General features: G+C 32.9%; 1 protein-coding gene across 1 annotated transcript in view; it reads left to right on the top strand.

The window, feature by feature from the left end:
* Nucleotides 1-2,807: 2,807 nt before the first annotated feature.
* The window catches only part of LOC120770052 (lissencephaly-1 homolog), a 37,667-nt gene continuing 28,614 nt past the window's right edge, over nucleotides 2,808-11,860 (top strand). Inside the window, exon 1 of the mRNA XM_040097171.1 lies at nucleotides 2,808-2,827. Within this exon, the coding sequence (XP_039953105.1) occupies nucleotides 2,823-2,827 (5 nt within the window). The 5' untranslated portion in view covers nucleotides 2,808-2,822. The remainder of the gene's footprint in view (nucleotides 2,828-11,860) is intronic.

The raw sequence follows: 11,860 nt of genomic DNA, 5'->3' as shown, positions 1-11,860 counted from the left end.
GTTGGCGCCAATTAGATATTCCAAGTGTAGCCAGGTCCTTCTCCACCTGATTTTTCCAACTATATCAATTCCGTCATATAGATTAAATTAGATAAGTAAATGAGGGTTGCGCCACGACCTAAGGTCTTTTGTGTTCTCTCCTAGGTCACAACGTCTCACCTAGCCCCAGCAAATTGATAAATTCCAATGTATTGCTAAGTGCTATTCAGGTGATATGATCCCTTTTCTCTGAGGTTGCTATAATTTCATTACGGGGTGTTTGTAACATTTGGTTACGACGTGCTTGAATACCCTGTGACAACTTCGATTTCAAATCTTTATATACAGGCAGTGTGATTTCCTCCACAATTGCTGCATTTTTTATTTAATTCTTCTTTCTTAAGGGTGCAATATGATTTAGTATGCCCACATTCTTGACAGTTATTACATTGTACCGAACCGTTTCTTTTATGTGGTTCTTCAACAGTTACACTACGATGCAGCAAATATTTCAGATTATACAAGGTCTGTCGCAAAAGAAACAGGACTGTTAAAAAAACAACAAAAAATAATATTTTTCAAAAGTTATATTTCTTTATTCAAAGTAGTTTCCTTGTGCTTCGATACAGCGTTTAGCCCGGTCAATTAGCATTTCAAATGAGTGTTTAAGGTCATTTTTCGGAATGCTCTTGAGAATATCGGTTGTCGCCTTTTGGATAGCTGAAATGTCCTGAAACCAGTGTCCTTTCATGGGCAAATGAAGTTTTCCAAATAGGTAAAAATCACAGGGTGCCAGATCAGGTGAGTAGGGTGAGTGATTAATGGTTAATATGGAGTTTTTTGTCAAAAAATCAGTGACAAGCGTCGACCGATGACACGGCGCATTATCGTGCAACAAGCGCCAGGACCCTGCCTCACGGTATTGTGCTCGAGCACAACGAATGCGTGAAAAAGACTCTTCATAACACCAAGATAATTAATCGTTTGGCCAGGTGGGACGAACTCTCGGTGTACAATACCCTCGGAATCGTAAAAACAAATCAGCATTGTCTTTATTTTTGACTTCTGCTCTTTGTTCAAAATGCATTTTACGACCGATGACCAAAAGCTGTGACACTTTTTGATCGATAACATCGATTGTAGTTATCCAATTTTTACGAAATGTTAGCAAGAGATCAAACGTTTTGTTCCATATACCCACCAAAAGGTGGCGCCACCAGAAACAGTTATATTTAAAAAGTTCTGTTTCTTTTGCGACAGACCTTGTATATAGGATGTGTTTCATTTTTTTTTAAGTTGATTAGAGTTCGGCAACAATTAAATTTTTAACATTGTAGTACTTTGTTTCTATTAAATATATTTACTATAGTTTTAATACCAAAACCAATGCTTCTTTTTCTTCACTAGAATCTACTGGAGGCGGACTCTTAATTACAACAACTAGGCCCTTACAGCTCTTCAGTTGATACAAATAATACTTTTTATTTTTATTTGACAAAAATTTAACGATTTCCATGAAACTTTTTTCAGTGTAGGACTGAATTTTTGTGTCGTCTATATTGCCTTTTTTCAAAGGTGCTGTGTGAAAATTGTTAGTGCTAACAATTTCACTTAATTTCGCAACAAGAGTATTACTGCCACGTTCGCGCAAATATATTGGAGGTGGTTTGGCATTAACGACTGTGGTGGTATCCTTCACATCGTCGTCTGAACCATTGCTTCGTATAACAAATCTGTTCGCATTGTAATGAGAAAAATTTATTCAAAATTAGTACTAGATTTCTTCAGAGCTGCATACTAGCTTAGCATTGGCATATTGGCATTTTTAAAGCGTACATTTATAATCTGGAGCATTTCCTCTATCCAACCCTGAAATCGTGGAATGATATACTAAAGTTTCCCCTGGACCATTAGCATACCTTTTTTTAGAAAGTTTATTTATTTTGGTACCAAAAAAAACATTTTTTAAAATATATTTATACGTTTTTTTAACTAACCTCTGAGATGGCTATACCGGCTTGTTTTTGTTTAGTAGAAAATGAATTTATACAACACGCTGAGATCTTTTGTAATTTACCGCCGTCATTATTGTGGAATTGATTATAGTACTCACCTTTATGTGTTTCAAGTATTTCTAAAGTATGGCTACATCGTGAGATGAAATATTCACATATGTGTATATGTAACTGTCAGTTACTAAAAATCTATTTTCTGTCTATTGGGCGTCTTAATATATTTTGAACAAGTTTGTTTATCTAACTTTACTTGTGTTCGGAGTTAAAAAAAATTCTGAAAGTAAGTAAAATCGTTCGAAAAACAGTGCTTTGTAAAAATTGATCGATTTAGCTTCACGGCTAGTGGGTTTATGCCGTCTTATTTTGATACACTTGTTATTTTTTCAGAATCTGCATATATTCTAAAAGATACATCTGTATCCTACGTAAAAAATAAGAGCCATTTGATAACCATTTTCTCAACCCTAGGTGTTCTAAAGAATTTTTTTTAAGCAATATATACACAAGACTATGTATACATAGGTGATGACGCATCTTCATTAATTGGTACTATCGATTTTTCTAACAATATCATTTGTCGCATAAAATTAATGATTGTTCAATTTTGTGAATATATTCAGTAATTGCATACACGGCTTAAAATATAAGTATGTGATACTGAATTTTTGTTATTTGTTCAGTGAACAATGAACCATACGTAGCTTTCTAAACTATACAAAAGTGGATGGTGAGACTATAACGACTACGTTTAATACAAACTTCCGAAGATTCGAAGATTTTTAATGCAGTACCACTTGTTTTAATGAAATAATATCATCTTTGATAGTTATGTGGTAATATTGGTTTTTCTTATTTTCAAAAACTGTTTTAATTTTTTATTTATATAACCGATTGAAATGAAAATACGGTATTCAACTTGCTATACTTTTTTTTGGGAAAACTTTCTGGAGTCCTTGAACCCTTGGTATAGGCGAATAGATGTTTTCCAGATTAAATTACTTTTGTGCCAAAAATGATTTTTACGCTTATGCATATGCACAAATAGTTTTAAATCGTTATTGTATTTTTCTTAAATTTGACTTATTTACACATAATTAAGAAAAAAACTTTATACCTCAAGAAATTTGAATAGAAAATTTGGCTGGGATTTAGAATAGCATCCCCTGATTTCGGGAATAAAATGGGTATCACTGGAAAGGTGACGTTCTCCAGATCACGAGAATATATATATATAGTTGCCGCTGACTTATAGTTTTAAAGATATTTGCATTTAAAGTTGAAAAATTGACAACTTTTACATTGATAATTTGTATATTGTGAGGAACTTTTTCACTTATATTATGCACTTTTCACTTACTAACACTTCACTATAACGTTTCTGTATATTAATTTTTTTGTAAATAAATCTTTATTTTAATTATTTTAGTTACAATTCTCTGCATTTGCACAATAAGAAGAGGGTTGCCATGGTTATTTTTTTTGGAGCGCGGCGCGGATGCCATAAATAAAGATATTAAAGTGAAATTTGGCACAAAGCATCGCATTACGGAGGGGAATATTTTGACGTAATTTTTTTGGAAAAGTGGGCGTGGTCCCGCCCCCTACTAAGTTTTTTGTACATATCTCAGAAACTACTATAGCTATGTCAACCAAACTCTATAGAGTCGTTTCCTTCAGGCATTTCCATATACAGTTCAAAAATGGAAGAAATCGGATAATAACCATGCCCACCTCACATACAAAGGTTATGTTGAAAATCACTAAAAGTGCGTTAACCGACTACAAAAAACGTCAGAAACACTAAATTTTACGGCAGAAATGGCAGAAGGAAGCTGCACTCAGGTTTTTTTTTTTTAATTGAAAATGAGCGTGGCGTCGCCCACTTATGGACCAAAAACCATATCTCAGGAACTACTCCACCGATTTCAATGAAATTCGGTATATAATATTTTCTTAACACCCTGATTACATGTACAAAATATGGGTGAAATCGGTTCACAACCAGGCCTTCTTCCAATATAACGCTATTTTGAATTCCATCTGATGCCTTCTCTGTATAATAGTATATACATTGGGAATGAATGATGATAGCGGAATAAAACTTTACACAAATACGGTATTTGAGCTGAGGTATCACTTGTGGAAAAATTGTGATCGGATTATAACTTTTGAAGGTCCCTGATATCGAAGACGAAGAACTCAGTGCCTAACCTAACCTAATTTTTCACCTAAAATATCGGTAAATCTCTCAGAAATTTTCATGTAATTCAGAGGGCATCATCTCTCGCAATAAAGTTGCTAATAACGGTATCTCGATTATCACTTTATCATGCGAGAGTATAAAATATTCGTTGACATCCGAACTTAGCCCTTCCTTACTTGTTTTTCTTTGTTTTATAAAAAAAAACGAGTCATTTTAAATATATAACTGATTTATTTACTGACTGGCATCATAAAACTTGATTTGCCAAATTTAAAAGTAAAAGCGAAACAAGAAAAAAGAAACAGTGCTTAGTGTAAAAGGTATCAGTACAATTGCTGTTGGAATGATTCCCATTAAAGAAAATGAAACGTTAAAAAGGGGGTTATACTTTTCACGGCATTATAACTTTTTACCTGACCTTTGGCCACGCTTTAAAAATTAATTCTAGTTGATCCAATTCTAAAGAATACTCCATTGTCGAGCCAACATCGGGGTATTCAGATTTCTTCCGCGCCGAACTCGAATTTTCTTTCTTTCGTTGATAATAAAGCAGATATGGCAATACATTTTATTTGTTAGTATGCAACTCTTTTGTTATTTTGCAAATGTACAGAATTTAACCAAATGCTATATTTGCAATAAATATTAAAAAAATAATATTCAGGAACAATATACATTTCACTATATTGTCCTAAATATTATTTTTTAAGTGCATAATACAAATGGAAAACTCATTCAAAATATGTATATACTAGGTTAAAAGTAGTGAAATATCTTAAAAGTTATAAGTCAGGGGCAACTATATATGTTATTTTCTTGATCTAGAGAAACGCACGTCTTTACTTCATTTTATCCAAAGTGTATTCAAAAAATTAATTTTTCTTTGCATTTAATTGATATGTACGTATATTGTCAATGATTTAGCCCTTACATTTATCAAAAAATTTAAATTTTGAAACTCCAAACGAAACAACATTTTTGTTTTAAATAAATAAAGAAAATTCCAATATTTGCTGTTTGTGCAACACAATTCATGAAAGCAATGTGCCAATCACAAATCGCAACGAGAGGAATAGAAAAATTATATCGCGTGCAACTCAGTTTGTCTTCAAGAAAAAACATAAAGTCTTCGTGCAGCACCTAATAAAAAGTTCATTGATAAAAATCAGTTACACATTTCAATTTTTTTTAACTTTTAATGCGTATTTGTTTATGACATTTAATTTTATATTAAATGAAAAATAAATACAATTCATTAAATCGTTTCAAAACTATTCATAAAAATTGGAAGAATTTCAATATTTAAACTACAATAAAGTCTTCGTACATTTATTTGCAAGTAAAATAAATTGATAAATATATCTAAATGTGTATGTATGCTTTTAATATTTTCCTGGGGTAGCCCTTGTTTTTAATGACGACTTAAGGCGGTCTGGCATCGATTCCACAACCTTTTGTGTATATCGTACATCTTTTTTTTATCCATTCCTCTTGAAGTACTTCTTTTAGTCGAGCTTTTGAACTTATATGATGAGTCCTAATCCATCTTCCGAGCAAGTTCCAAATATGCTCAATTGGATTAAGATCAGGACTCTATAGTGGTGTCTCTAGTAAATTCGGGACATTGTACGCCAAGCACATCCTTGTTTATGAGCCATGTGCTTGGGTTCGTTGTCCTGCTTGAAATAAAATGATTCAGACACGTCCAATTTTTCTACGTTTGGCTTCAGATTTCGCTTCAAAATGTTTATATAAGCACGGTGGTCCGTAAATCTTCTATTATTTCGAGTTTGCCAACACCATCAGCAGCCATACAACCCCATACCATCACTCCACCACCTTCGTGCTTTATTGTTTTAATTGTATTTTTGGGGTTGTATGCTTTTCTCGGCTTCCTCTACAGCAGGGGTGGGCATATTAGCCCTCAGTGGCGTTTTGCCCGTTCGGGCACCAGCGCACATTTTGAGGGCTAGATGAGGGGATCATCGCAGGCAAACATGAAGAGGGAAGTGAGAGCAACGTATTTTAACACTCCATATTTACAAATGAGAGCACACCATGCTTACAAATGAGAGCGTGCGCATATATGGGAAGTTGCACTGTGGGTAATAACTGCAAAATTGCCTTACAATTTTAACTTTCTTTGCAACTGCTATAAATTTATAAAATGTAAGACAAATAACAAAAAGTATAATAAATTTAGTAATAATTTTTTTTAATACGTCTTTATAACAGCATTTAATTTAGTTTATTTGAAGTAATAAATTCTATGTGTGGTTTAATCTTATTTGCTGTAGCTACACGCATTATTGTAAAACTTCCTTATAAAAAGTAATTTCAATAATAACTTCAGTTTATGAACCACTGTTTCTTCCAACACATACATATGTATGCCCAGATGAATCTTATGAGAGCGCAATGTAAATGATTAGCCAACACCGCTTCTACCGCCCGCTTACCATAGAATTTGCAACTATTTTGGATTTTCCCCGTAGAAACGAGTCAACAGATTGCTCTCTCACAACGCAGGGTTGCCAATCTCGATACACTGTAGTAATTATAGAAAATGTCTTCATATGTTCGAAATTTTCTTAAACTAACTCAAAATCAGAGTCGAATGCTATTATTTATAAATATATTAACTATTTTTAATAATTTGATTTCAGTTTTGATATTTTATGTTATGAAAAATTATAATTGAAAAGTTAGATGTGTACAAAACTAAATATGCGTATTGAGTAATGGCAACATTGTTCGAATGAAAACGAGAACAAAACGCTTGCCGCTCGTAGCGAAGGGAGGAGCCGAATTCTCTGTTTCTGCCACTATCGTTTGTATTCTATTTGTGTGATTAGCCACTCCCAATTAATAATGCCATACCGCGCAAATATATTTTTACTTGATGATTTCTTATTTTTTTTGAAAATACATGTTCCCTTTCCATAGCGCGAATTATTATTTTAATACATTTCCAGAGGTAACTTAGATCTTTGAAATTTAACAAAACAATTATAAAACAAGTAAGGAAGGGCTAAGTTCGGGTGTCACCGAACATTTTATACTCTCGCATGATAAAGTGATAATCGAGATTTCATTATCCGTCATTTACATATTTTTCAAATACCGTATTTGTGTAAAGTTTTATTCCGCTATCATCATTGGTTCCTAATGTATGTATATATTATACAGAGAAGGCATCAGATAGAATTCAAAATAGCGTTATATTGGAAGAATGGCGATTTCACCCATATTTCGTACATGTCATCAGGGTGTTAATAAAATATTATATACCGAATTTCATTGAAATCGGTCCAGTAGTTTCTGAGATATGGTTTTTGGTCCATAAGTGGGCGACGCCACGCCCATTTTCAATTTTTAAAAAAAGCCTGCCATTTCTTCCGTAAAATTTAGTGTTTCTGACGTTTTTTGTTAGTCGGTTAACGCACTTTTAGTGATTTTCAACATAACCTTTGTATGGGAGGTGGGCGTGGTTATTATCCGATTTCTTCCATTTTTGAACTGTATATGGAAATGCCTGAAGGAAACGACTCTATAGAGCCCACTTTTCCAAAAAAATTAGGTCCAAATATGCACCTCCCTAATGCGATCCTTTGTGCCAAATTTGATATCTTTATTTATGGCTTAGTTATGACACTTTATAGGTTTTCGGTTTTCGCCATTTTGTGGGCGTGGCAGTTGGCCGATTTTGCCCATCTTCGAGCCAAGAAATACGTGTACCAAGTTTCATCATGATATCTCAATTTTTACTCAAGTTACAGCTTGCACGGGGCGATCGGACGGACAGACAGACATCCGGATTTCAACTCTACTCGTCACCCTGATCACTTTGGTATATATAACCCTATATCTGACTCTTTTAGTTTTAGGACTTACAAACAACCGTTATGTGAACAAAACTACTCGTATAATAGCAACTTTGTTGCGAGAGTATAAAAAACCTCAATTCTTTGAATATTTTGATAAAACAACCAAACTGAAAATATCACAAATAATATATTTATATGAGCATTTTCATTAAATGGAACTGCAATATGTTTAAACAAAATATATACATATTATGGTCACAAGTATCTTTTCTTTTTTATATATGCAGATATATAAAACTGCCTTGCATATGTACATACTATGTATAAAAGCCCACAACTTGAGAAAAGTTTTTCCAATTGTAGCTAAAATGAATTTTTACAACACACATCACCACCATAAACTGTTCTACCACATGTACAGTGGTGTGAACAAAATAGGAACAACCATAAGGTGTTGTGAAATTTTAAAATGTGCTATTTTCTTATTAAATAAAATTGTTTTTAGATACAAGTATAACTCATATAATTTTTTCCTACCAGTGATTACAATTTTCCATAATGTAAAGGTAAATAAAAACAAATATTAATGAGAAACTCTAAAACCTGCAAATTATGTTTACCTCTTTTTGTTCACACAACTGTACAATTCCGATATGAAGTAAACATCGGCTCTTTAATTTATATACAATGTCAGTATTGCAGCAACCATTCTGCCAGAGATAGAGAGGTGTCCAACTCCTCTCTCACTGGAAGTGAGAGAACAATTGCTAAACGTCAAAACCTCCTGTACTTTGACAGTTGATTGAGTTCAGATGCTTTTGACGTTTAGCAATTGGAAACGAGCGATGACCAGATTGAAATCTTACCAAAAAATATGTAAATATAGGGATCTGTTGCATCGTTCAAGACCACTTATAAAAAATGTAAAACAATGAAAATTAAATAAATTTGTGAAATTTAAAGGTATTTGATGAAACGTTTTGTAATTTGAAGCATCATAGTATTATTTTCAATGGAAAATGATTAAAAACATTCAATGATTGAGAGCTAACAAGCTTAAATCCTTTTATTGGGTATTGAAAGGTCAAAAGTCAGTTGTTCTAATATACTTTACAAATATTTACATATAATAAATAACCACTGTATAGTAATTTTTATTCGTACTAAATGTTGGGCGTTTTAGTTTAAATGACCAAATTATTATTTTATTCAATCTGGCCATAATGGAAAATGTTATAAAAAACGCTAATTTTGAAGCGCTCTCACACTGGAATAAGTTGAACATCCCTTTATTCCTGATTCTGCGATGAACATTAAGTTACGGAGGAATGTAATTGATTTTGTTCGCAACTTTTTATGACCTTCCCTCCGTAAACTGATATTCCCCTCATCTAGCTCCCGTGCGCACTTTACTAACTTTGCGAATTAGACGATTGTGTTTAATGATATATTGTTCAGCGACTTTCTGAATTTCATGTTTTATAATAAACCAATTACTATTGAAACATTATAAGAGTGTTATGATTTTATAAATACCAACACGTTGATTTCCCAAATTCTTCGCTTTCGATCATTTCATTGTTAAATAAAGTGCCGAAATTAAGCGTACAACTATCAGTTCTAAACACTTTGAAACTGAAAACTTCTTGATAATTGTGACGACAGCTAGTTAAATCCAAACAGGATTTGTGTTTTTAAATGCTACAATCTTAATCTAATTCTTAATCTTCTAATATTCTGTTTGGTAACATTATTTCGCAGTCTAATCAATATCATTTCAGCTTTCATCTTAACACTTATATTTTGAGTTCGTTGGCTCTCTGATCATTTTGCTTTCCCTCTTCCAAAAGATATCCTATCCCTGGTCTATTTCTTCTTTGCAGGAGATTGCAGCTAACAAAATAATGTTCTTCGTATTGTTGACAAAACATGCTTCAGCAACTTCTTAGACATGAAAGTTATAACTTGGTTAACTTTCATTCCCCCAACAATAAACTGTAATAGCCTTTACTGATCTGTATGAACTCAAATCTTGTCGATATACACGCAAAGCTTACCACTATACTTTCTTAAGAGCTGAATGGGTTTTGTTTCTAATTCTTAATATTATTGATAAATAACGAAAAGTACCGCTATAAAGTGTTGTCACATATGCACAACACTTGAAAAATTTGAATGGTAAGCTTTACGTGGCCACAAGTGTATGTACATAGCTACTCGAAGTTCTATCTGAGTTACAAAGTCTTTTTTCTATGATTTACCAAAGTCCGTTAACTGGCATAGGTCATCCATAACACGGCTTTCTTTGCCACGACGCCTTTGCTTATGGAATTCATTATTTATATTTTGGAAGCAATTTATTTTTGAGTTATGGATTCTAACTGGAATTGGGGAAAAATAATATCAAAATATTTATAAACAGTTGGGGGCTTTGAAAGGACGAACACTTTTCTTTCTGTTCTTTCTTTTGCTTCCTACTCGATTGTTAATGAGCGAAATAAACACAAAACTGATATTCAAATTTAAAATATGTACATATTTGAGTATACAAATTATAATAAACAAGTGATAAAGGGCTAAGTTCGGGTGTAACCGAACCGTTTATACTCTCACAATTTGCAAAGATTTAAAATAAGTAAATATTTTCGGGTGTTCCAATTCTTTTCAAATAGTTATATTAAACAGTTTTGCGTAAGAATTCAACATCCATTATTGAAAGAAACCGGATGGATTATAGTGGAGTTTGGTATCTCAATTACTTATATTCTCTATGACCATATCACTTTGTTTCATTAGTACATTTTGCTTGTCCAAGAGCTTGATTCCTATTAGATATGTATGTGTAAACTCAACAAAAGAAGAAAAGTTTATTACATCGGATATATAAGGAACCAATGAACCTGAGGACGGGAAATTAGTATATTGGGGATATGAGACTTAGGCTAGACCAATTTCATTTCTATACAGCTCTAAACCACATTAAAAAAATGTCCTCCTAATTTCACTAAAATGACACACCTATTGACCGACATAAACGCTTACTAGACAAATTTAAAGTCAAAATGAATGGAACATGTTTTCACGTATAAATTAACGGAACTCACTATATTTCGTGCATCGAAGATAGGGGAAGATGACATTCACGTTTGACAATATTCATGTATGGTATACTCCCGAACATGTTTTCACGCAAAACTTTTGGATATAAATAATTCCCACACTGACCGAAATATTGGGCATAAAGTCTCCCCGACTAACGAAAATCATTATCAAATCATGTGTAGTATGTGTCAGCTAGAGTAATTAGTCACAATCGAATGGCCGAAAATATCCTTATTAAGTAGCGGATGTATTGTCCTAATTTTATCCATTTTTGGCACAAGTACATGCTGTTATACGAATTTCGATACTTTACCATAAATATTTGGTATCTGGTCCCGTGCACATGCTCCGATGGATCCCATCTTTCATCATAGTTGTAAAATTTAATGCTTCCGACGTATTTATTTCGTGAGTTGTCGCACTAGTAGTAATTTTCAATTTCGACCACTTTTGGAATTTTTCATACATTATTCAAATTATTCGCTTTCTATTATGTGTAGTATATTTTCCGAATCCCAAGAAATAACATTTTGACAATTTATATGAATTTTTACTAGAGATATCGTTTGCGTGAGCATACATTCAAGACTAGATAACATACGAGGAGTGTTCAAAAAGTATCGCGAATTTTGTGTTTTTTCAAAAATTATTTGTTTATTCATGAATATCTATTTTGTCCCCTTCAAAGTAATCCCCATGAGATATTATACACTTGTGCCAACGGTTTTTCCAAT

The sequence above is a fragment of the Bactrocera tryoni genome, chromosome 3, assembly GCF_016617805.1.
Source record: "Bactrocera tryoni isolate S06 chromosome 3, CSIRO_BtryS06_freeze2, whole genome shotgun sequence".
Taxonomy (NCBI): domain Eukaryota; kingdom Metazoa; phylum Arthropoda; class Insecta; order Diptera; family Tephritidae; genus Bactrocera; species Bactrocera tryoni.
This window is presented reverse-complemented; position numbering and strand designations above follow the sequence as displayed.